The sequence below is a fragment of the Rattus norvegicus genome, chromosome 8 (genome assembly GCF_036323735.1).
Source record: "Rattus norvegicus strain BN/NHsdMcwi chromosome 8, GRCr8, whole genome shotgun sequence".
Lineage (NCBI taxonomy): Eukaryota > Metazoa > Chordata > Mammalia > Rodentia > Muridae > Rattus > Rattus norvegicus.
In genome coordinates this window covers 39,006,223-39,032,803 of record NC_086026.1, presented here as the reverse complement: position 1 = coordinate 39,032,803, position 26,581 = coordinate 39,006,223, and the positions used below count along the sequence as shown (strand labels likewise).

The 26,581-nt window shown below is 46.8% G+C and overlaps 2 protein-coding genes and 1 pseudogene across 6 annotated transcripts in view; 2 read left to right on the top strand and 1 right to left on the bottom strand.

Moving 5' to 3' along the window:
* Window positions 1-17,982, bottom strand: part of Kcnj1 (potassium inwardly-rectifying channel, subfamily J, member 1) — a 51,895-nt gene extending 33,913 nt beyond the window's left edge. For both annotated transcript variants that reach the window (XM_063264896.1, XM_063264899.1), the window contains exon 1: window positions 17,259-17,982. In XM_063264896.1, the coding sequence (XP_063120966.1) occupies window positions 17,259-17,543 (285 nt within the window). In that variant the 5' untranslated portion in view covers window positions 17,544-17,982. The remainder of the gene's footprint in view (window positions 1-17,258) is intronic.
* LOC120094481 (small nucleolar RNA SNORA48) lies at window positions 965-1,095 on the top strand (annotated as a pseudogene).
* A 3,624-nt stretch (window positions 17,983-21,606) lies between the features above and the next one.
* Window positions 21,607-26,581, top strand: part of Kcnj5 (potassium inwardly-rectifying channel, subfamily J, member 5) — a 29,600-nt gene continuing 24,625 nt past the window's right edge. For 3 of the 4 annotated variants that reach the window (XM_039080975.2, XM_039080976.2, XM_039080977.2), the window contains exon 1: window positions 21,607-21,881. The gene's annotated coding sequence lies outside the window, so the exon portion shown is untranslated. The remainder of the gene's footprint in view (window positions 21,882-26,581) is intronic. The other variant, NM_017297.2, reaches the window with a different exon arrangement.

Sequence of the window (26,581 nt, the reverse complement as noted above, 5' to 3'; positions counted from 1 at the left end):
GCCCTTAACAAAATCCCTGTTATTCATTTTTGTTGGTTTAGTTGGATTTTTGTTATTTAGAATCTCCCTATGCTAACTTGGCTGGCCTAGAATATGCAATTTAGAGTAGCCTTGAACTCGCAAATGTTCAGATTAACATTATGTACATCCATAACATCCACTTCGCAGAGAACCTAGACAGTACCTAGAAGTTCTGGAAGGAATTGGGAAACAAATCGGAGAAAATGTAAAACTCTCAGAATGTTTTAGTTACTTTTCTAGTGCTGTGGTAAACCACCCATGACCAAGGAAACTTGCAAAATCAAAGCATTTATCTAGGGATTACAGTTCCAGAGAGTTAGAGTCTGTGACTATCGTAACAGAAAGAGTGGCAGCAGGCAGACAGGCATGGAGCTAGGGCAGTAGCTGAGAGTTTGTACCTTGATCCACAAGTACAAGGCAGAGAGAACTATCTAGGAATAGTGTGCTTTTGAAGCCTCAAAGCTCATCCCCCAGTGACACACTTCCTCCAACAAGGCCACACCTCCTAATCCTTCCCAAACAGTTACATCAACTGGGGACCAAGCATTCAAATTCTCATTCAAAACACCACACAAAGTTAAAGTCCATGACTTTTAAATTAAAAGGGTCCGTTCAGAAATCACATCCAAATAGTTCTAATGCTTACCTCAAGGTAATTTCATCAAAATATTTTCATTTCCTTTTTTGTATTGAAAACTATTTTCAGACAATATATTCTGAATATATATTACCCTTCCTCACCTACTCCCAGATCATCTCCATCTCCCCCCACCAACTCTATACTCCCTCTTTCCCCTCTTTCTTTATAAAACAAACAGGCAAACAAATACCCAAACTAACCATAATTTTCAAAAAGGAAAAACACAATACAGACACACATACAAAACCACAAAACCGGAAACCATAATCTATAAGCAAAAGACCAGTAAAACAAAACAAAATTCAACCCTGTAATGAGCAAAGAGACACCTTGTTCTTGGCGTTATTCTTCTATCAGTCAGGGGCAGATGGCAGTCCTTTGTTAATCCTAGCTTGATGCCTGGCTTGGTGGTGTCTTACGCCTAAGATTCATAAAAATCAAATCATATCAAATCTATGCAGCAAAGTACAGGAGGAGGATGACAGACAGAGACCTACAGACTGCCATGACACCATAGACTTGCCCTCTACACATGGCACAGTTGTGTGCCACAGACACTTGCTTGCAGATATACCACACAAGATGGATGGAGAATGCCACCCAGGGGCCCAGCCTGCAGTAGTAGCCACCACAGTGTGTGAGTATGGTGTGACCACGTGGTGCTCAGATGGGAGAGACAGAACTGGAGAGCTCGAACATTATGAAGCGGTGTGAAAGCAGAGACTTGAGGGTGAAGAGGAGTAGCCTATTGTGAGTGGCCAGTCCTACTACCTGGGGCCCTGGTGATGTCTCAGCCCGAGTTGACACTGAGGATTATGTCTAAGTCTGTGGCTACACAGTTTTAGGGTTCAGTGTCAATGTCTATATTACTACCAGAGAACACGGAGGTGTCCTTGGGAGAAACAGGCTCCAGGGACAATGTGGATATCCAGGGGCTGAGCATAATTAGAGGTAATGCTCCCCACCCCCTCACCACCTGCAGTAGCTGGGAGACCTGACCCCGGGGATCATGAGAACAGAAGAACTAGCCCTGCTCCCTCACTGGCTATTACACTCCAGAAGGTGGGCACTGCACCATGCTAGAGCAATACAGTGGAGCTGGGCTTGATGGGGAAGCCATGGGTTAGCCAGCCCAGAGGGTGTGAGAGCAGAAGAGCTGTTCCAGCTCCTCACAAGCTGTAGCACTTGGGAGAGTGGGCCAAGAACCTTGGCTGGGCAGAAAAATGGAGTTAGCCCTGGAGATGTGAGTGTGAGAGAGCTGGCCCTGAGGTCATGAGAGCAGGAGATCTGACCCCACCTCTTGTTGATGGTGATGGCAACATTGAGTGTCCTAGCTGGGTCAGTGCTGGAGAACCATGGTGGTGTGGACAAGGGAGAGCTGGCAGGCTGACCAGCTTAGCTATCACAAAGGCACAGATCCACAGCTCTGAGTCGGCCTGCTCCAAAATCTGTTATCTGGGAAGGGTTGGGACATGTGAAAGGGCCAGTCTTGCTGTTCGAAGCTGTAGAACCTCCATGACACAGGGCAACAAGAGGCCAGCCTGGAGAAGTCCTGATGAGGACTCAATATTGATGGTGTCACAAAAGCCAAACATCTCAAGTCAGACCAATGACTCATGGCAATGAACATTTGCAAGTGAAGATGTGTGGACAAAGCGATACACTGTGGGACACACTGTGGCATACACAGCTTTCACGGTGAGACGTTCTCTATGTTTTATGCTGTTGTTATGGTTGTTGTTTGTATATGTGCTCGTGTGTTTGATTTTGGGAGGGTTGCAAGGGGATGGGTAGATGAGCAGGACTAGGGTGCATGACGTGAAACTCACAAAGAATCAATAAAAAGGTTTTATTATGCCCAAACAAAGAAATATGAAAAAAAAGTCTACAAAATTACCAGTGAGTTAATTTTGTGTTGGCAAGCTACTGCCGGGCATGGGGTCTACCCCTGAAGTACGACTGATATACCCAGTGAGATTCTGCTGGAGAAAACTAAGTTTTCCTTTGCAAGCATCTGCCTCCTCTTCCACATAGCTCCCTAAGCCACGAGGGGAAGAGTTTGACAATGACACACCATCTAGAGCTGAGTATTCCAAATTCTTTCTCTTTCTGAACATCGTTCGGTTGTGGGACTCTGTGTTAGTTCCCATCTACTCCAAGAGGAAGCTGCTCTGATGGTGGCTGAGTGAGGCACTGACCTATGGATAGAGCCAAATCTCATTAGGAATCCTTATATCGTTATGTTTCTTTACCAGAATAAGAATATTTGGTTTTCCCCACACCTGTGCCTAGGCTCAGTTTCTTGGCCACCAGAGCAGTGTCAGACAATGGTTCCATCTCCTTAACTGGCTCTTAAACCCAGTCAGAAAGTGCTTGGTTACTCCTACTACATTCTACCACTATTGCACCAGCATAACATGCAGACAGGTCACCATTGTAGATCTCAAGGTTTGCAACTGAGCTCATGGTTACATTACCCCTCTGGTATCGTGCTGGCTAGTCTTATGCCAACTTGACACAAGCTAGAGTTATCTGCAGGGAGGGAACCACAATTGAGGGAAAGCCTCCATAAGATACAGTTGTAAGGCATTTTCTTAATTAGTGATTGATGAGGGGGGAGGGCATGGTGGGTGGTTCTATTCCTGGGCCTTAGTTCTGTTTTTTTAAAAAAAGCAGGCTGAGCAAAGCCATTGAAGCAAACAAGTAAGCAGCACCCTTCCATGGCTTCTGCATCAGCTCCTCCCTCCAGGGTCCTACCCTGCTTGAGTTCTTGTCCTGACCTCCTTCAATGATGAACAGTACTGTGGAAGTGTAAGCCAAATAAACCCTTTCCTACGCACGTTGCTTTGGTCATGGTGTCTCATCACAGCAGTAGTAACCCTAATGAAGGCAGACATTGTGCAGAGTACCTTCCAGGGCCATAAGCACAGGTAACTAGCAGCGATGGTTCTACTTCACCAGCTTAACTTATTAGACCATTTTTTAGAACATTAAAAAATAAAACAAACTAGTACTTTGGACAAATATGGTCGGGAGAGATCATCAGAATCCCCAGTAGTCACATGGGACAGAAGCCCACAAAAAACAGTGGAGCAGGCCTATATCGAAACTGCGAGTAGAGCGCAGTTCTACACAGACTCTGATCCTGCAACTCAACTGCAGGTGGACTGAAGATAGTTGCAGGTGGTCATTCCCTCCGAAGAGAGGATGCATCAATCAAAGAGATAGAAGACACTCAGAAAGTGGGATAGCGTAAACCTGGACACAAGGGCCTAGCACAGGCTAGAAGCCAGGAGCCTCACCTGAGTGAAGAGCCACCTCAGAGGACATAGGCCTGTCTGACTCCGGGTGTAGGCAGTGCACAGATGTGCCTGTCTCTCAGGGAAAGTGAGGCATTTGGAGTTGTTGCTAATGATGTTAGAGTTTTATGGTTCTGATGATTTTCCAGGTGCATTAACGATAGAGAGAGAGAGAGAACTAGATGAGGTTAAAAAAATGAGAAAATGATTGATGCTATTAAAAATGCAAATATCCATAAATAAAATAAAACAAATTCGTTATGCACTAACAGACAAGGCAGGTAATAACATCAAATTAAGAGACAGGAATGGAAAACTGGATGAAAGGCTGCAGAAAGAACACCGTGAATAAGATTTAATGAGTTGTGATAATTCAAAACTTAAGTATTGACCTACTGAAACTATGATATAACTATATGAGGGGGACAGAGAAACTGAATCTGCAGGGAGACACTGAGATACGCACACACACACACATGTTTATATATACAAGTACACACACATACACACATATGATTTCTGCCCTTTTGGTTTATTCTTGACATATTTTTATATATACAAGTACACACACACACACACACACACACACATGATTTCTGCCCTTTTGGTTTATTCTTGACATATTTTTATATATACAAGTACACACACACACACACACACACACACATGATTTCTGCCCTTTTGGTTTATTCTTGACATATTCTTATATATACAAGTACACACACACACACACACACACACACACACACACACACATGTTTATGGTACTTTCTTTTTTGTGGTACTGTGATGGGCCTTGTGCTTGCCAGGCAAGAACTCTAGTGATGGAGCTCAATCCTCAGCTCACACAGCCCGTTGTATCATTGAGGAATCTCTGGTGGAATTCAGCTGGTGCAAGCACAGAGGCAGTGAGCTCCATGCCTTTCAGAAGGAGCCTCTGACCTCTTCCCGCCTCTGAAAATAGTGCTGTAACTAACTCTTGGTGGCTTGGGGTATTTTCACAGAGCATGCGCTGTTGGTGGAAGGAAAGTGGATAGAGCAGGAAGAGCCAAAGGATGCCCTGTGTGCCCTGGTGATGCATTGGTACGTGACTGTATATCACAGTCACCTCCGTCTTAAAAAGCAAGCTTACAAGCTGACATCTTCTTATCTTGCTACAAAGCTACAGTCTGTGAGTGACTTAATGGTTCCAATCTCACTTAAACCCTGACCCCTGCATCTGTAGGTAAATGATAATTCTTGGGTTTAAGAAGGGTGGCATGAGATGCCACCATTGGACAAAACACCACCCACACGTCTCTCTCAGCTTCTGTAGGGGCAAGACAGAGGTGCTTCACTGAATTTTTCTCTCTTCAAAAGCACTTGTTCCTTGACAACCTCATGCACATATCAGATGTCTTCTGATTACTGTCATCCCCATCTTCTCTAATCTCTCTCCATCCCCTACCTACCCCCTACCTAAGATTTCCTTTTAAACATCCTTGTTTTTCTCTTCTTTCTCCTCTTCCTCTTCCTCTTCTTTTCTTTTCGAGACCTACTGAGCTCAACTAGAGTTGTCTCTGTGACCATGTGTTTGAAATTCTCCATTGGAACCTGCGGGCACTTCGGTGGGTATACAACTGAAGACTGGCTGCCCCTCTCCTCTGGATCTATCAGCAGACAATACTTTATCAAGAAGGGAGAGGCCCTAATGAATCCTTCTCAAACACAAGTGACTTGATAAACCCAGTCTGGGTATGCCCGTTGCAGCTGAGGCTGGTCTGAGGTCATGACCGTATTGTTTCTGCCATGCCGAGAAAATAGGATTTCACAGCCCTTCTTTCTATCTTTTGGTTCTTAATAGTCTTCCTGCCCTCTTTTCTGAAGTGATCCCTGAACTTTGGAGATGGTGATAGAAAATATTTTGCTTGCTAAGTACCCAACAACAGCATGTTCTTGGCAACTTAAAAAGTCACGGGCCTCTGCATTCATTGCTGTCCTTTGCCAAAAAGAAACTTCTCTGATTAAGGCTTTGAGTAGCCTCTGAGTATGGGCATAAGCATAAATATTTAGAAGGCAGCTTGGCACTAAGACTATATAACTACACAACAGTAGGAAGTTCCTCCCTAGGGCCTAGGACCTCCTCAACCATGACAGGCTTACAGTACAAGGCACGCATTTTTTCCTGTGTGATTTGGATCCATGTTGATGGCCCCCATAACAATGTGCTCCTCTTGTGCAGGTAGGCATCTTACCTGGGAAGCTGCTACTGTAGACAGGCTAGTTCATCTTTGAGGCAGGATTTTCTTATAGCCTGTGTCAGGCAAGAGGAATATGTTTGCTATAAAGAACTAAAGAACCCACTGAGCTGAAGAAGTGAAGAACAACGTTTCTTTGTTTCACAGCTGAAAGGTTCTACAAAAGCCATACATGAGAAATGACACCCCCCACACACACACAACACACACACACAGAAGGTAGACTTGAATATAGGATTTTCATGTTTTCATGATTTTGCCCAAAGCTTGTTGGGGACTCACTAACTAAGAGGCAGCATTTGAGGATCACAAGATGGTAAAACATGGCCCTTGTCCTTCTAGAAGGCAGCATTTTGTAGAGGCTAAGACAGTGAAAAGCACAGAAAAGCAGCCATGCCCAGGGAATGTTAAGGATGCACAGAAGAGGAAGTTGCTTCTTCCTTGACTGCGTTCCCATGGGTGCAGTAAGAAAGGAGAATTATGGGGTTGGGGATTTAGCTCAGTGGTAGAGCACTTGCCTAGCAAGCGCAAGGCCCTGGGTTCGGTCCCCAGCTCTGAAAAAGAAAAAGAAAGAAGAATTATTGGGGACTGACTTGGAGAAGAGAGGGCTGATGAGTTAGTGAGTGCCTACCAAGCAGTGTCAAAGTCCTCCCAGGAAAAACCAGTGTTTTAGAGACAGTATGCTGATGGATGGGCAAAGTTAGGTGGGAACAAGATGACAAGGGACAAGGTCATATCATTAGGATTTTGACTTCTGCGATCCTTCAATACAGGCACTGTTATGCCCCTCTAGAGAGGGGACAAGTACCCAGACTGCAAAAGCTCTGATGTTCACTCCTCTGTGGTCGTTATTTTCCACCTTGAGTTTTGTCCTGTTATTACCAGAATTTTGTATTCGCAGATATCATTTCCTATTCTGACACTTCTGGCATGTTTTTTGACAGACATGAAATTCTTCTCCTGGATTGGAGGGGAGAGGGATGCATCTAGTAAGCCCCACTGTCATAAACGCAATAATGCTGTTTGCAGAGCCCAGTCACTCATACCAGTCAGAAAACACAGACAAACAAGTATGGGAAGGTGCCAGCTGGCTGCAGACTGCCTGGCCTCCCTCCCCTGGGCCAGACTTTGCAGAACGAGACCTGTCCCTTAGCAGAGCTCTGGGGCCCTTCTGTCTCTCAGATATGCTCAAGGCTGGTTAGACTGTGACCAGTTCCCCATGAAGCAAACGTAAATATCAACAGTATCTCCAGGATCCTGTCCCCTTGAGAAGACTCTGGATAATGATCACGGTTGGACCTGATAGGAGAAGATTGATAGACCTCTCTCCTAAGAACGGCCATTCTGTGGGCTGTGCATTTAACCACATGGACTTCTGGATTCCTGCTGTTTGAGGGAAATCCTTCTCATTAGAGTTGGAGAATGTAGCATTAGGACTCCTGCATTCCCATCTGGCTTCTCTGGGAAGCTTTGCTCATGAGAAGTGTGCCATTGAGACATGGAGGCAAGGTCCTTAAGTGAAGATGACCAGATTCTGACCAGAAGATGACCGTACTTCACTAACACCTAACGCTACTCTGTGCTGGTGTCTTCTCCCTGGAAAGGAAGCAGAGAGTAATTTCTAAATCATCATCGCAGGTCTCCCTTTCCACATGACCACTGTACCAGGAGGGCAAAGGGAGCAGAAATGGTGAGCAGGTTTGAGATGGTGAAGAGTTTGAGAACTGGTGACTATGATGAAAAGAACTTCCGGGAGTCAGTTTCAGAGAGACAGCTCAGTTTGCTATTCCAGGGGTAAAGTACGTAAGAGTTCTTAGGGTGAAGGGGAAGAAGGGCTGATTGGTCACAACACAGCACCTAATTATCATGCAGGCAGAGGACTTATATACTGACTCATTCAATGTTTGTAGGAGGCTTTGCATAGGGTCATCCTCCAAATAAGACCACACATCTGTGCTTAGACACTCTCCAAATAAGGTCAGCCAGAGAAAGGGAAGCCCAGCGGAGAAAGGGAGACCTCCAGTTTTTAAAATTTTTTTTCAATCTCTTTTAAGTTTTATTTATTTCTTTATTCGTTCATTCGTTTTATTTATTTATTTAATTTATTTAGCTGAGCTTGGAGAGCTATCTGGACATAGTAGTCTGTGACCTTAAATAGCAGGGTTCTTCAGCACATTATCTTAGAGATTAAGAAACGAGTATAGTAAGACTCGCTTTAGAAGGACTTGCAAGCTCTTCCAAAAGGAATCCTGGTACTGGCTGACTTCACACACTGAGTCTGTGACCTTGACCACTGCAGTATTTTTGAGAGCTGGATATCATATCAGGATTTTGTGAGGCTCTGGACCTCCCCACCCCAACCCTGTGTCTCCAGACAGGTGCCTTATTATGATGCAAACCAGGTTCAGGTTCACCACCTACAATTTTAGAAATCACCTCTGGTTCACCCACATTTCGTATACTTTCTCCCCCAAACACCCCAAACACTCTAACCTGCTTAGAGTCTTCTTTAAAATCTGGTCCTTGGAGCACACACAGCTAGCCCGAGTGGAATAAACCTATCACTTCCTTCATTCTGCACATCATGTTCCTATTAAGACCCCCCAGCACTCATTAGGTGATTTCTGGTTTAACTTGCTTTGCCTACATATGTTAACAATCCACGTATCTCTCAGCCATCTCTTATATGGCCTTTTTGCTAGTTCCAGAAGACAGTTTCCCTCTCTATGTTTGTATCCTCCAACAGAGGATGACAGCCTTCTACAAGAGCCACCCACCACCTAAGAAATTTGTTTTCAAAAGAAACCAGCTAGTGTCTTGCATACACTCAAGATCAAGGCACACATCTTGCAATTTCTTATTTTCCTGTTACCCTGGCCTGAGTGATGATGCTATAGCCACCAAAGTCACCGTGCCTTCCATGGGGGCTGTCAAGTCACACGGGGTCTCTACACTGCTGTTCCTTGCCATCCAATGGGAATTGGTTTCAGAACCTCCCACAGAAACCAATTATCTCTGTGTGTAAAAGAGTGTGTTATTTGTGTATGAATAATATACTTCTTAAAGACTCTACATCAACTCTAGATGACTTATGATACATAACAATGTAAAGATAGTGACAATAGTTATTAGGTTGTGCTGTTTGGGGGAGTGGTGATGACTAATGAGGGATTCTGTATGTCTAATAAAGTTGCCATTTTAAAAATTATTATCCTTGAATAATTCTTCGGATCCTGTTGGCACTGTTCCGTTTATGGCAAATGACAGAGGAAATGCCTTCTACATGGAGGTTTGTTTCCTAGAGAGCTACCAGATGGGCTTCCTATAAAGGCATAATGGAGACACATATCAGTGAGAATTAGGTTAACAAGCTGAGGGCCACTGCCGAGCCCTCTATACAAATGCCTTCAATTAAGAAAGAGGTCCAGAATGTGAAGTATCCCACTGAAGGCTTCCCAAATAGATTCGAGCCCACATCTTCCTGCTGTACATCTGGGACGTGGCCTGTGCTCTCTTGCTCAATTTTTCACTTCTAACCTCAATGCTTTGTTTCAGATTCTCAGTTACCGGGGAATATGCCCCGCCACTAATATCAGAAGATACATGCTGTATTAAATATTTAAAATCCCAGCCCAGGGTTTCAACCCCACCTTTGGTTATTGAGCACCCATATAAAAAACATGCACAGCATATACATATTTAATATACCTTAAGCAGCATAAGAGCTGGGCAACTAACTGCCTACCCTCTATGCTGCTAGAACCTACTTTCCTATTGATAACCCCAAGTTATTACTTACCGTGATGGTTTGTGTACTTGGCCCATGGGGTGGCACTATTTGAAGCTCTGGCCCTGTTGGAGTAGGTGTTTCACTGTGGATGTGGGTTTTAAAACCCTGATCCTAGCTGCCTGGAAGCCTGTGTTCTGCTAGCAGCCTTCAGATGAAGATGTAGAACTCTCAGCTCCTCCTGCACCATGCCTGCCTGGACACTGCCATGTTCCCACCTTGATGGTAATGGACTGAACCTCTAAATCTGAAAGCCAGCCCCAGTTAAATGTTGTCTTTATAAGAGTTGACTTGGTCATGGTGTCTGGAACAAGAAGCTAGAACATTGATGTTGCCTTGGAGACCCCAAGATGTTCAAGATGCCAGAGCCATGGTCTATCTGCTGAGGAAGGCTGCTAACAGGGTGTGGAGCCAGCCCAGGAGAAAAAAGTTTGTTGCAGTCAACAAAGATGAGAAAGAAGTTGGGAATCTAAAGACCACTCTGACATCAGACATAGAGATGCAGAGTTTGGAGTTTTCCCAGCTGGTTTCCTGTCTTGCTTTGGGGATTACAGCAAAGTGATTGGATGGATCTCAGAAGAGACTTTGAACTTTGGACTTTTAACATTGTTGAGACTGCTATAGACTATGATGACTTTATAAAGTTAGACTCAATATATTTTGCATTATGCTATGTTTATGTATGGCCCCCACAGACTCATATGTCTGAACAAGCCTGTGGGCACTAGAGAGAGGAATGTGATGGTTTGTTTATGCTCGGCCCAGGGAGTAGCATTATTAGAAGGTGTGGTCCTGTTGGAGTAGGTGTTTCACTGTGGCTTTAAAACCCTTATCCTAGTTGCCTAGAAGCCAGTATTCTGCTAGCAGCCTTAAAGTGAAGACATAGAACTCTCAGCTCCTCCTGCACTATGCCTGCCTGAATGTTGCCGTATTCCTGCTTTGGTGATAATGGATTGAACCTCTGAACCTGTATGCCAGTTCCAATTAAATGTGGTCCTTATAAGAATTACCGTGGTCATGGTGTCTGTTCACAGCAGTAAAACCCTAACTAAGACACTTACCATTTACTTTGCTCCATCTGACCTTCTCTTAACTCCAATTGGGCAGCCCTGAGGGCCATGCTGTCTTGGCCTTTAACCCATGGCATCTTCGTTCCCTTCCTACACATTCTTCTTCTGCTCCCACTCCTCTAACCCCAAGCCTGGGAAAACCTAAATCCACATGTGTGTCTTCTGCCCAGCTATTGGCTGTTGGTATCTTTATTTACTGATCACAATTGACTAGGAACAGGGTCACTTAGCTAGCTCTAGGGTCTATGTGCTGACTCTCTCATTTCTGGGGCAACCAGTTTTGAGGACTCAAATTAGCCTTAGAATGCAAGCAGCATCTTGCCGACCCACTACAGATATGACAATAACTTCCTGTGTCCCCAGCTCTTCACCCCATGTGCTCACTGAAGCCCCAGGAGGTAAGAGATGCAGAGGGATCTGTCAGGTACACAGACCGTCTTTGGCAGTACCCTCTATCCGGGCCAGCCTGTTCAGGCTTTCTGATTCCAGCACCCATCTCTGTCACTGGAAACCAATGACAAAGCACAAAAAAACTCTGGCCAGTCCAGCTACCTTGCAGGTGACATCTTTCTGGCCACTTGGCTAATGTGAACAGTTTTCCTCTGCCGCTATGATTTGTCCCATATGTAACTATATTTCTCCTAGATGTCTACACCCATGGAATGGGACAGTCTTCACACACAGGACAAACCACAGACTCTAGGCCCTCCCCTGAATACAGAGAACAGGACCTCCCAGCCTGGGCCCTGCACTGGCTTTCTGGATTTATAGGCCCTGGGGGCAAGGTCAGGAGGATTTCTTGTCAAGGGTGGGAAAGGTGTGTTAGAATACAGGCCCCAAAAGAGCCTTAGGGAGCTCAGGCGAGAGGAAAAGTACTGAACTTAGAGTCAAAACCCTGGGCTTGAGGTATGACTTTGCAATGTCATAGTTATATGACCTTGGGGTGATTGTATAACTTTTCTTCCTCTCACTTTCTATTCCAAAATGGCCAAACTTGGCTTGACTTGTGTGACAGGTAAACACTGCTTGTCCTCAGTTTCTCTCTATACAAAAATCAAGTGCAACCAGGAACTGGAAGTCCTCAGCTCTCTCTGAGTCTTCTGAGCCGTGTATGGTGGAGGCCACCCTGTGATCTTCAACTGTAGCACTGAGACAGGAACATTTGTCTGAATGCCTCTGGGGGATACCTGGAGCTGGGAAATGGAGGTTTTGGGTAACAAGGATGTTCTATGGAGCCTAGAGAAAACAAATGGGACCTGATTTAGGCATGGCTCCCAGGAAATGGAAACTTTGCTCTCACAAGGATCTTGGCAGGACTTCTAAAGCAGCAGTCATAGTAACCTACCTCAGCCCAGCCCTCACAGAGCATGTAGGTGTTAGTAGGTACATTGACTGGTTTGACACAAGCCAGACTCATCAGAGAGAAGTAGCCTCAGTTGAGGAAATGCCTCCGTGCGATCCAGCTGAAAGGCATCTTCTCAATCAGTGATCAATGGGGAAGGGCTCAACCCACGTGGGTGGTGCCTTTCCTGGGCTGGTGGCCGTGGATTCTAAAAGAAAGGTTGAGCAAGGGACAGGAAGGAACCCAGTATCGGCATCCCTCATGGCTTCTGCATCAGCTCCTACCCCTTAAGCCTCCTATCTTAAGTTCCTATCTTGACTTCCTCCAATGATGGATTATAGTCTACAAGTGTAAGCCTTTCTTCCCCAACTTGCTTTCCAGTCATGGAGCTCCCTTGCAGCCTAGAAACCCTGACTAATACAGGATGTGACCAGCTAAAGACAGAAAAGCAGCCTCAGAGAGGGATGAAGACTGAGTCGGGCCCCACCGGCGCTTAGCCAGGTCAGCAATCTGTCCCTGTTACCCCAGTTACTGATATCACGGAATGAGAATGATCTAGGGCATATCCAATTCTGTCATGCCCACCATGAGCCCATCTGTGCAGTCAACACAGGACTTTACCCTTTCTGGCTCTATGCACAGAAAGTAGAGGCACCATAATCTCTCTCTCTCTCTCTCTCTCTCTCTCTCTCTCTCTCTCTCTCTCTCTCTCTCACACACACACACACACACACACACACACACACACACACACCAGCTTTACAGAAAAACAGCTAAGGAGCAGAAGAGGAAGATCCCTCCTCCCAGACTCTCATCAACACCCCATGTTCTTGGTCTATTCCTTGAGGAGCACTGGTGGTTGCCAGGTTTCAAGGGAGAGGAGTTGCAGACACCAGTTGCCCAATGGGTTCTATCTAATGCTATTGAAAAGGAAAGCTGGACAATCTATCTCTTTTCTGTGATCCTCTTTCAGGATCCTGGCCTTCTTATAATTCTTCAATCCGAAACAGAGGTAGCGAACTCTTACTCCAAGAAGCAACAGTTTCCTCTCTTAACCCAGTAAACCACAGCCAGGGTCTCAGGTAAACCACAGCAGCTGAGGGTGAGGATCTGAGTAAAGGCAGTCTTAAAAAATCCCCTTTAAACTGGGTATGGTGGTGCATGCCTTAGATCTCAGCACTACAGAGGCAGAAGCAGGCAGATCTCTGTAAGTTCAAGGTCAGCCTGGTCTATAAAGCAAGTTCCAGGACAGTCAGGGCTGTTATACAGAGAAACCCCATCTAAAAAGAAGAAAAGAAAAAAAGAAACAAACAAGCAAACAAACAAACATACAAAACCCTTCCCTTTAGAAAAAGTCCAGCCCCTTCTTGTCTTCATGTAGAAATTGAGCTTTGATATTGGAGAAAATCAGTGAAGGGAGGGGAAAGGACCCTTTGATTTTTGTTTCATTTTTTGAGGGGGGTATTTTGTCTTTGTTCTTTGTTTTGAAGAGGGAGAATGGAAGGGAGAAGTGAAGAGGTGAGAAGAGAAGAGGAGGGAAGAGGTGGGAAGGGAAGGGAAGAACAGAGCAGAGCACACACGGGAAATAGGGACCCCTGTGCTCTCCTTGGCACTTTCCAGGAAAAGGCAGCCTCATTCAACAGCTCTAACTTTATGCCCCACAGAGCACAGCCTTCCTCCTTCCTCAATAGCCCAAACGAAAAGCACTCAGCCCAATCCACTCTCGACAGATTGCAGATCCACCCAGCGATATTGACTCCACATGCAGCCGGCTCCCGCAGAGAGCCGTGTGCGGATGGAGCTACCCTGTGTATAGTAGTTACTAGGAAGATTACGGGGCTCACTGACTATGAGTTAAAGAATTAGCCCTCCTGTCTAGGCATCAAAAGCTTGATGGCAATTACAGAGGTGGGTGTGCTTGGCGGGTGGTGGCTCTGCAGGAAAGGGGGTTGTTTGGACCTGCAAGGGGATCTCAGTACCATGTCATTTGTTGGGATATCTTGGAGAACAGCCTGCCTGACCTCCACAGAGAGCCCCCATCCTCTTAATGAACTGCATTTCTACTATTTATACACTAACCTGACAGCTTATTCATCTGCCATGTTTGAAGACACCCTAGGGGGCAGAGAATAGAGCTTTACTTGGCACATGTCTAAATTCTGCCATGGTCACATTTTGAGATAAAGCCAGCAAAGAGTTCCAGAGTGCATGACTTAAATGATGGGCAGCCAGTGTGAGGTAAGGAAATGCTTGCCCATCGGCCCCCCTCTGATGGCCCGGCACAAGGCAGCTCCTGAAAAGGCAGAAACCTTTGAGGGTAAGATCTGAGGATGGCAACTCTGATGTTTCCAAACTCCAGAGAGTGCCCACATTCTACCCTATGTCGTGTGTCAGTTGGCTTTCCAGTGCTATAACAAATGCCTGCCCTAATAAAACATTAAAAAAAATTAAAAAGGTCAGCCTGGGCTCACGAATTTGTAGGTTCCATTCTGATTGGCCGATGGCAAGAAGCATATCTTGGTGTGCGCATCCTAAGGGAAGCACAAGAAAAAGCAAAGGAATCCACCACGTGCTAGGAGATAGAAGAGCAAGGAAAAAGAAAGGCAGAGAGACCCACTGTCTCTCCCAAGGGCATGTTTCCAATGACAGGAGGACTTCTCCGTAGGTTCCATGTCTAAAGGAGGGCACCACCTCTCTACTGCACCAAGCTGGGGGGCCCAGCTTTAACACAGGAACCTTTGAGGCTGTCTCAGATGCAAACACTTTTTGGTCATGAAGGAAAAACCATCCCAACTGACACTTCAGAATCCTGAAAGATACAGATGCCCGCTGCACTCTCTGTGGTAGAGAGAGGAGAGAAGCCACTGCAAAGAAGGTGGACTGAGAGTCCCCATAGAGGTCTTTAGTGAGTAACCAGATCCCTTCCCTAACCCAGCCCGGGAGGAAAACTGCCCTAGCCTTTTCAAAAGGCTAATGATTTGATCTCTAGAGAGCAGACAACACAAGATCCTGAACAGATAGCACCAATAAAGATGGCTTATTTATACCTCAAAAAGATTGGGCGAACATATTCACACCATATCCATATCAAGATGAACATATCCACACTCCATATCAAGATCCCAAACTCTTCACTTCAGTCCCAGATGGCTGGCAGCCAGGGTTCTACCCTCCAGAGTTGAAAGAGCTGTGTTCCCCGGGACTCTGGCTACCTCAAAAGTAGCCTCCATGTTTGTACATTGAAAGGCTCAGTCAGACTGTCCTCAAGGGAGCCTGACTGTACCAAGTCCTAGCCACGGCCCAGAGTTTTCTCTTGCCAGGATACTAGATATTTGAGGGGAACCAGGCATGAAGAACACATCTAGGAGAAAACAGTTCAACAAGAAGAAAACATCAAACAGAAAAGACTCTGAGGACAATATGGACAGGCAAACAAATCACAATGGAGGCCCCTGGAAGTTGTACAAGAGAGAAGAACATGAAGTTTTCAGAGACGGTGTTAAGAGACACAGCCGAGGCACAGAGCAAAAATACAAAGGGAAGCAGGTGAGAAAGACTCCCTGTGCAGGTCAGCTCTGAGTAGAACTGTCTACTCGTAGTGACCTCTAAGCTGTCCAGTTAGCATGGCAGCATAGCTCCCGTTCCAGGCAAGAAATGGGAAGAGTGCAAGCATGAGGTAGGGATGGCAGGGGAGGGGGGAAAGCTAAGTCTCCATCTGCAAGGCGTCTGCCAAGAAGTGTTGCTGTAGGAATGTCCTTTGGGACAGCCAGTCGTGTCAGAAGAAGTGGAAGGCTGTGAGGTGGAGGAAGATGAAGCCAAATTGTTCTCACTTCGATCCACAGCAATGGGATGCCTCAAGCACGTGTGTATATTACTCTAATAAAAACGAAAACTACAGATGAAAAGGGAAACCAAGTAGACGCAATTGTGCTTAATGTAGAATCTTTTGCAGCCACGAGATGGCGCTATTGGCACCTTGTGAAAACAACTAGACCCAGCACGCTGATTAATGATCAACCTTGGTCAACGTTTTCCCATAAGACAGAATTCATGAGGGGTCTTTGGTTGTTGTTTGGTTTGGTTGCTGCAAACATATATGCTATGAGGTGAAATAAACCCTTTCCTCCCCAATTATCTGGTCCTGGTGTTTATCACAGCAATAGAAACCCTAAGACACAAGCCCTCCCAGAGGTCAGTGTATTGGTTTACTAGACTTCTAATATCATATACTTAAACAAGAGAATGTTCTCTCTCAAAGTTCCAGAAGCAGTGGGTCCACTATCAAGGTGCTGAAGGGCTGGTTCCTCATAAGGCCTCTCTGTCCCCCTTGGCTTGGAATCAATTGTCTCCTCATGGTGTCTTCTTAAGGACTCTCATCTTTGCATAACAATTCCTGGTATCTCTCTGTGTCCAAATGACCTTTCCTTATAAAGGTATAAGCCAAATTGGATTAGAGCTCTCCATGATATCCTCATAGTGATTTAATTAATTCTTCAAAGGCCCTGTCTCCAAATACAGTCACTTACCCAAGGTACTAGACTTTCATCTAGAGTATTTGGTTGGGACACAGGGCAGACCATAACGGATAGAAGTATGGCTCTGGAATCTAACAAAATCTGTTCTGCAAAGAGCTTGGAGACATTGTTGCTGACTGTACCAGACAGAAGGGCACTCTCTCCTTTGGACCTGTTTCTCAGAAGCTGTTGAGAAAGTGGCAGGCAATTACTTACCGGAAGCATCTTTGAGAGCATAGTAGGCATTCAGATAATTACAATGTGCCACCTACAGTTATCTCCCCAAATCCCTGTAGCACCTCCCTCCCCCAACCACATACATCTAATCCTGGAACCCAGGGAGCTCACCTGGCCATATCTGGTTCCTACCCACCCTCTCTTCTGGGAAAATCCTGGCCTCTGTTCCAGGCTCATTCTCTTCATGGGCTGGAAGTCAGAAGTCAGCCCCAGCTGGCTGCTGGATTGCTCTCTCCGGGCTTCATTAGCATTCTTAGCAGTTACACAGCATAACCCAACTCTCCAAGAGGAATTAAAACTCCCATTGTGCATTTGACTTCCCCTGTACACCTGCCGACCTCCCCAATTTTGTAGGAGGTGTTTTTGATCCAAGTCCACCATGATGCTTGTTACCATCTCTTACACATCTCAAGGTGTCCTAAGCATCTCGGGCCGGCTGGTGAATGTGAAATGTCTCAAAGATTCCCCTTAACCACCGCCCGGCCCAGCCCCCAACGATTCCCCTTAACCACCGCCCGGCCCAGCCCCCAGTGAATAACTGCACACTTGCCCCTTGCCCTACAGGTATCACACAAACACAAATCCTCTCCATCCAAGCCAAGCACACAGCAGCCAGTTCCCCCACAATGGGATGTCTCCCCACCATAACCAGCACACTTTATGCAACAACAAAGCATAGATTTCTTTCCCCTTCTTTGAAATTATACAGACACAAGTTTTGCTTTTTACTCTTGAAACTGTAGCGACCTTGGGCCAATGAAAGTTCTTTCTTCTAAAGTTGGGGACTTTCTAAAGTTTTACCGTTTCATTGAAAGGAATCAGTTTAAGACTGTGGGGTCTGTGCTGCCTCAGAGATATTAATAAGCAAGGTAGTGAGAGGTTGATGTTAGCATTGGCTGCCAAGTACGTGACGTGCCCGGTGAGTCGGTCCCTCACACAGTGTAGACATCCTGTGTCCTGATAGGATAGGGCAGGGCAAGATGTGTGACATTTCATGACGCTACTCAGAATCACACGCAATGTCAAACCTATAAATTGAGTATTTCTGAAATTCCCCATTTGGTTTCTTCAGACCACAGCTGCTGCCTGCTGGTAACTGACACCAGAGAAAGTGTAACAGTGAGTGTGGAGTGACTGCCCTGTGCATGGCCAGTGTTCACTGATTGGATAGCCGTGTGTGGATGTGTGTGTGTGTGTGTGTGTGTGTGTGTACTCGTGTGCACATGCAACTTTAGTATAAAGCGACCATAAGAACAGAAAGAGTCAAATTCAGGTTTTCATGTTGCTAATTCTTGAGGGTAAAGGAGATGCTACTGTAAGAGGCTACAGCTTATTTTTCTAGTTTTTTTGAGTTGCACAGATGCCAGCTATTAATTAAATATCGAGGAAACCTCGTTGATTGATATCTACTGTTCCTGGAGAGTCTATTAACGGACACGGGGATGGATGAGAGATTCTCCTAGCATGAGAAAACAGTACTTAAAATATTTGTCTTAAAAGGGATTTAGTTAGGACTTCAGAGTATAACTCCGAATGGATTCTTTTAATTAATATTTTATCTGGCAGGAAATATTTATGAGACACTACTGGCCTCATAAATGCAAATGGAATTTCTATAAATAGGAGAAAAAAAGTAGTTTTCCTCTAAGTGTCATATTCTAAAGAGAAAAACTTTAACTGCCAATTCGGTTCCTGCTCATGAAAGAAGGGGAAAGAAGCAGATGAAAGGGAAGGGAGGAGGTGTGTCTGCATGCTAATTAACAGTGACAACGCAATCAGCCCTGCTACCTTCTTGTATCTCTCATTAATTTCCAGACAATGAAAGACACACTTAGCACCTTTCAAGCTCACTAAGTAGTTCTAAGTCATCGACCAGTGGTGTCATTCATCCTTAGATGCCATTTGTACTCTGTCGCAGACTTGGGCTAGAAACGTCCAGACCACCCTACGTTTCTGAACACTAATCAGGACTAAAAATCCCACCCACCACCTCTCACGTTCCAGGCCCAGGCTAAATACTGGACCTAGATTGTTCTGCCTCCAGTTCAAGGTCCCAACCCTGAGAGAAGGTTGTCGAAGCAGTCCTGCCCACTCCAATTTGTTACAGATTCTGCCCTGTTCCACCATGAGGCACACAGAATGCCATGCTCTCTACAGCAATCCAAAGCCACTGCTGCTACAGGGCGGGACACGAAGCCAAGACTCAGCCAAAGCTTCATGTTGGGCACTAGCTGGATATCAGAGCAACACAGCCTAGCTACACCTGACAACCAGGACACCAAGAGTTAAATGCTCCCTACCGAGCATTAAACCAACACCTAATGGATGTGCTGACTAGTTTTATGACAACTTTATGTAACCTAAAGTCATCTGAAGGAAGGGAACCTCAGTTGTGAGAATAACTCCATAAGATCTGGCTGTAGGGCATATTCTTAATTAATGACTGATGGGGAGGGTTCAGCCCACTGTGGGTAGTTCTATCCTTGGGCTGGTGATCCTGGATTCTATATTAAAGCAGGCTGAGCAAGCCATGATGAGCAAACAAGTAAGCAGCACCCCTCCATGGCCTCTGCATCAGCTCCTGCCTCCAGGTTCCTGTCCTGCTTGAGTTCCTGCCCTGACTCCTCCAATGATGGACTATGATGCGGAAGTATAAGCCAGATAAACCCTTTCTCTCCCAACTTGTTTTTGGTCACAGTGTCTCATCACAGCACTAGCAACCCTGACTAGGACAATGGATGAGCACCAAGACGATCAAAGTCCCTTGAGGGACAGACAGGCAGTCTCCTGTTTAAGAGTGAGGTGCTGGCTTGGAGGCACTCGGCTCTGTCTGGGTAGGGTAGGACTGTGGCTCCTGGGTGCTAGGACTGTGGCTCCTGGGTGCTGCTTTGCAGCATGGCCATGTAGATGCATGTCAGACTCTGTGTCAGCCACACTTCTCCTTGTCATGGAATAAACCAGCTTCCTGACCATGGACCTCATTCGCATGATAAATAATTCCCCCAAACACCAGAGCTAGGACCTGGGGATACACGAGCACCACTCGGGCTGTGTTTGTTTGTAGGGGCCAAAGATATCTTACTGCAAGCCTGGTATTGGGGTGCCGAACCCCAAAGACTGGGTAACAGACAGGGAGGGGTTAGAGTTGGCACTGCTGAAGGCACCAGCAGATAGTCACCTGCTGGCTCTCCCAGACAGCAACCCTCCCTCCCTGTGCAAGGACATTCCTGTCTTTGCTACAGTTGATGAGAATTGAAGAAGAGAGTCCTCTGTTTGGCCCCCAGAGCAGCAGCCAGTGTGGTCTACACATGGAGACTGTCACACAGAAAATGAAATACAATCAAGAGATCTATGCAGGGAAAATGGATATGGAATAAGGTACACAGACTGGCAGCTTGGTGGGTGTGGGAGCTTGAGACCTGGGGATTCGGGGGCGGGGTGCCATCGGTGGGCTGCTTTCTGTTCAGCACGCGTGTTAGGACAACAACATACACAGAACGTCATTTCAGGAGAAAGTGGAGAGTGAGAGGTAAGGCCTCCCACCTTACCTGAAGATGGCTCAGGTCTCACTTTTCTTTCAAGGGAAGACCATATCCATTTCAATGAATAGCCATTCCAACCTAGCTATAGACTATCCAGGAGAAGGTGCCCTAAGCAGAATGCCCCAACAAAAGACCAACTTCCTTTCTCCCTCCTCCCTTCTCTAGACTTTCACCTCCATCCAGCGGTTCAGAGCCTCATAATCTGGTCCAGTCTCAAAAGCCAGATACATCAGCGTTGTTTTTACGGCTTAAGGTGCCCACTGGACTGGGACTCCGGACTTCCAGGGGAACGTCCCCACCTGATGCATCTGGTGTCTGGAAGGGAACGGAAGTTCTGTCAAAAGCCCCCTCAAAGGGCCCAGAGTGACTGAGCAGTCACCCCCTACAAGGCTCTGAGCCTGCATTTTCTGCCCTAAGAGTTTCTTCTGTCTGCTCCTCTGCACCCACTAAACACAGGCGCTCGGGCGCTCACACACGCGCGGGGGCGCTTACACATGAGGGCGATCACACACACGCACACGCACACGTGAGCTTTCCCACATACACACGGGAGATTCTCACACACATCTGACTGGCGCAGGTCTCTAACCCTCGCTTCGGCGTGGCCAGAAGCGTGGGAGGGAGCACCAACGAGGAGGTCTTGGAGGGAGATGGCGAACCGAGGGAGAAGGGGAAATAGTGGGCAAGAGAGTAGGGAGGAGGCTGCCAACTCGTCCAGCACCGGACTCCTTCCCAAGTAGCTGCGACCCCAAAAGCCCCCACCCATCTCCACCATTGTGCATGCATTTCCCCCATTACTGCCTTTCCTTGTGGTTCTCCTTTGCCTGTGGCCCTTTAAATCGCGTTCTATCCAGAGATTCAATTGTAGGGGGACAGAAGAAGGAGGAAGTGGGGGGGACCGGCAGGGTTAGGGAGGGGGAAGAGAGGAGGGCGGAGAGGAGAGGGACAGCAGAGAGCCTCTCGGCTGCTCTCTCTAGATAGAAGGGCGAGGCAGACCGGTGAAGGGGCGGGAGGTTTACACGCCTCTGCTAGCTGGACCTGCGACACCAGAGTGGCTCAGGGCGGCTGTCGGTACGTAGGCAATGCCTGAGGCTATGGAATCCCCTGGAGAGCCCTGAGAGCCACACGCACCGCCTTGAAGGGATCGCCAGAAGTTAGCCCCAAGGGTTCAGAGAAGCTCTCTGCTCTACGAGTAAGTTGTCTCCTTTCCCTGGAGTCCCTCCCCAGCCCAGCGACTTCCCCAGCCGGATCCTTCTAGGGGTCCTGTGGTTCTAAAAGCAGGCTTTCCTCCGGAGCCTGTCATTGGGTTGCGACTGGATGGGAACAAGATTGGCGGTCCGAAGTTCAGCAAACTGAAGCTGGCTTTAGCTGCCAGCCGCCCCAAGATGAGGAGTCCACCCTCCCCAGGACCGTAAACGCCCTGCTCCCAGCACCAGACCGGGATACGTGGGCTACAAAATCCTTCCATCTTTGGCTTGCCTGGCCAGGCCTTGAGGGGAGAGAACCTTGCTACCTTCAAGTGGGGACAGAGATGGTCAGGTTGGGTGACCCCCTAGACCTTAGACTCTCCTACTTTCTAGTCAAATTGGGAGAGTGCTTTTGTGGTAGCAGTCCTCTCAGCGTTGGTCACTACTTATATACTTTCCTTCCTTATAAGACAGTTCTGTGATTGTTCAAAAGAAGGGTTAAAGCTAAAAGCTGGAGGAGGGTGGGCATACATCCGCTTTCTCTTGACAGCGTGTCTCCCTGGCAATCTGCTCTGTAGCCCTTGATTCTATCAGGGTCTCCTTCAAATGCAAGGGCAGGCCACTAGGATGGGGTTTTCTATCCTGGGACTGTGAAGCAGACTTCCTTCAGTGTTGGCTCCTCAAAATTTCATGGGATATTCCCAAAAGGCAGTGGAGGTTCTAGGCTGCCCAGCATCCATACCAAGAGCCCTGGGGCCCTGTCATAGGGAATCTTTCAAACACCAGGACAACAGAGGGAACATGCATGTTCATGCTGACTCTTTTCAGTTAGACAGAGACTAGCAGCTGTCTTGTTCCACAGGTTAGAAATGGCAGCCTATGGGGTGAGTGACTGAGCTTACAACAGGAGATTCTCATCAGCATCCGACACCAAAGTGTACCTATTCCTTATCATAAGCAATCTGCCTGATTCATAGAGCACAATCCCATGTGGAGACCCAGTGGGGAAGCAGTTAATGTTCATGGAACTGGGGTGTTGAGCTGGGACAGGGTTCTATGAGTTAACCTGGATGCAAGCCCTGTGAGGCAGAACTAGGTTTTCCTGCTTTCTAAAGGGAACTAAAGCAAAAGGCTCTCTGGGCCCTAAAGGGGGATTCTAATCTTCATAGTCCTCGCCTTCAAATCCAGAGCCCATTTCCTACCAAACACTAATGCTGTAAGGTGTTCCAGCTTCCTGGGATCCATGCCTTTGCTTAGGTACAGTCTCTCTCCACCTTCTTTGCTACTAGAGAGACAGGTCATCACTATGCAGACCTGGCTAGCCTGGGACTCACTGTGTAGACCAAGTTGACTTCACAGAAATCTGCCCACCTCTGCCCCTGGAGTGCTGGGATTACAGGCATGGGCCACCGGGTTTATATGCATGGAGACTTGAGTCTCATCCCAGGGTTTCCCAGGCTTTGGTAGGTGAACAGAGCAGAGCGATGCTGTGGGATTTATAATTGGGATTATATTGGATTGAGTTGGGCTATGCCATCAAGGGTTGGCTAGACTCCTTGGAATCATAGACTTCTGAACAGGTCTGGAATATACTAGTCTTACAGCTTCCATTGGGAGTACTAGGGGACAGGGTGTACTTGGGAGCCCCAGACCAGCATTGAAAGAGGCACTATCACAGAGATAACTTCATCCTCCAACAACACCCAGCCATCTTCCCCAGATTTATCACCTAGCTGTCCAACAGAAAAAGGACCATAGCCTCTCCCAGACAGCTACCAACTGCTGGCCAGCCACTCAGAAGCATCATTTCTTGCTTAAGAGCACATCTGCTTTAAGCATAAAACGAGTGCGTTCTATGCTCCATCTAGCAAACAGGTCAGTTGTGGGAGGAGAGAAGGCAGGAGGGAGGGCAGGAGATGGATGGAGTTGGTCATCCCTTCTGCCCAGAGCTGACTGAATGCCTCTGTCCAGAGTTGTCCCAAAGCAGAAATTCCTATTCTGTATAGTCAGATCTCAGAAGAACTCCCTAGTATCCATTCCCCTGAGGCTGCCTTCCACATCTGAGCGTTCAGATCACCTTGTTTTGTGGGTTCCATGGACATATCGATATATCCTTCCTCTGTACACGATGCACAGGCTGCACGGTCCTTCCCCTCTCAGGACCTTACAAGCACATGACTAGGTTTCGGATCCATGAGTGCAATTCTTCTAAGTCTACTGTGGTCATCTGTGAGGAAGTTTACTACAGAGCAGTGTGTTCAGTCTCTGGTTCCTGCTCCCTCCTAAGATGCTGGGATTCTGGATACCTCCTGTGGCCAAGCCGCCAGAGGGTGTGCTGGAAGTTCAAATACCTGAAAACTCCATCCACTTCTGAACACTATTTAAAACCGCCTCAGCATCCAGTTGATCACCTGGCATGCACCAGGAATAAATGATTGTTGGAGCTTTTCGAATGCAGTCATTTCGCCGGGGTTGTTTTCCATTGAGAAACCATTAGCTGAATGATGCCTGCGTCTTCCAAGCCAATACTGACCAGGTTTTTAGACTGGGGGTGGAGAACAATGGGGTGAAACTGAGTGGAGGGCAGGAATCTATGGGTGGCTCAGGGTAGCCATTTTTAAATTAAGCTTTTTCACTGTGTGTGAACTGGTCACTGAGAGGCAGCACTCCTGAGGGGGACCCATCATCAGCTGACGACTAAGACACTCGTCAGCCATGGAGAAAATTTCCCGTCCTATTTTATTCCTTTTCTTTCCCTTTAGAGACAGGAGAATGAGAGTTCAGATACAAAGAATTACAGGGAGGAATTTGAATAAAATTACCTGAATGTTTTTTTTTCCAAAACAATTCAGGAAGTGGATTTCTTTGAAATTATTTTAAAAGCCAGGAGAGGAAATGCAAAGGGGGGAGACTGGGTGAGTGGCTGTCCTGGGTGTCTAGTTCCTCCTACCCTCGACTTTCTGATAAGAGAGCTATTCTTGTCAACAGAGCCCAGAGTGACATCAACCTTTGCCAAGAGCTGTGTTAAAGCTAAATGTCAGAACCAAACCTTTAACACAGAACCCTGGAGATCCTGGCTAGAGCTTAAATATTAAGTTCTACTGCCAGTCCAGACCAGAGCAGGCTGGGAGCAAAGGTCAGGGATAATCTAACCAGTTAGCAGGTGGCAACAGCTCTTCCGGATCTCCAAGGACAAGTGTACAGGCAACCAGAATATCCGGGAGAAATGACAAAGAAGCAGAAGAGGGGCTGGGATTGCCGGGCAGCTCCTCGTGGCCCTGACTTAGCTGTCTAGGCTGGGAATGCTGCCTGTCTATCGGCTTCTTTCCCACCCCAGGCTCCCCATCTTACAACTAAGGAGACCTTAGTGGGAAAAAGGGAAAGCAAGAACCAAGAGGACTCAGACGCCCTTTGGGGCTGAGCCCCTGTTCTCTGATTCTAGTCCTCAGCCATCTTGACACCGACTCTGGCCACTAAGAATACGTAAGCTTGGCGGGCAGTAGATTGGAAGAGCGACTCACGTATGGCCCTGCTTCTGCCCTAAGAAGGTGTTGTCTCTAATGCAAGAGAAGCAGGCCATGGAAGTCCAGGTCCCTGGGGCCCTTTACAAAGAAAAGCTGTCATGACAGCAGGGAAACCTCACCGAACAGCAGCCTTTCCTGCACTCCCAGGGCCGGAGGAATTTGTTTGTTTCCTAATCCCACCTTCAACCATGAACTATGAAAGTCACTCACGTCCCTTCAGACTGCAGGTGAGCTCCTGCCTTATGCAAGTGTTTGAGAGAGAAGACAGACTCATCCATACGCCTGGCCTGCTCTGCCCTGTGAGGAGGTGTGACTTACAGCCTGGTTGGCAAGTGACAAGAGAGACACAGGTAGAGAGTGGCTAGCAGGGCAGCCTCAATGAAGGCATGCAGGAAAGGCTTCTATAGGGCCTGGTAAAAATAGATCTGCTAGTGGCCAGGAGGAGTGGCCTGCAGAGGAAGGAGTGCAGGGAGACCCAGGACAGTAAGGAAACAGGATGAAGAGCTAAGAAATGGGGCCTGGGGCTGGCCATGACAGTCCTGGGGAGCCTAGCCCTGCCTCATCTGTGGCTCTCCCTCCACCTCTGATAAGCACTCATACCCGCACCGTATTATTTTCCCTCCCCCTCCCCTTCCCTCTCTTCCTTACCTCCACTCTCACTCTCTTTGATCACCTGACCTTCAAGGCCTCTCACCCCACCTTTTTTTTTAAACTACTTTCATCATTCTCTTGTTTCTTTTATTAAATGTTTTGTTTTGTTTTTTTTTATTTTGGATCATTATAGGCTTGTATGCAGGGTAAGCAATAACCATTAGGGAGCACTGCCATATCTTCACCACTTTCTCTCAATATGAACATATTACCAAACTGACCAAATAGTTGCCAACCAATCTATACTTCCACTCATATGGGCATCTTGTATGTTTCCCCAGATCACCACATAGGTACCCAGTCACCCCGCCCACCTCTCAACCCTGGCAGCTACCAGACTGCCTCCTATTTCTTTTTTTTTTATTTCATAATGTCAAGAATATGATATAAATAGGATGATAATTTGGGGTTTGACCGTTCTCACAATTACCTGGAGATTTGGATTCCCTTGTGTCTGTGTATGTCTCTATGTGTTTATATGTGTGTGTATGTATGTATATATGTATGTATGTGTGTATGTGTGTACATAT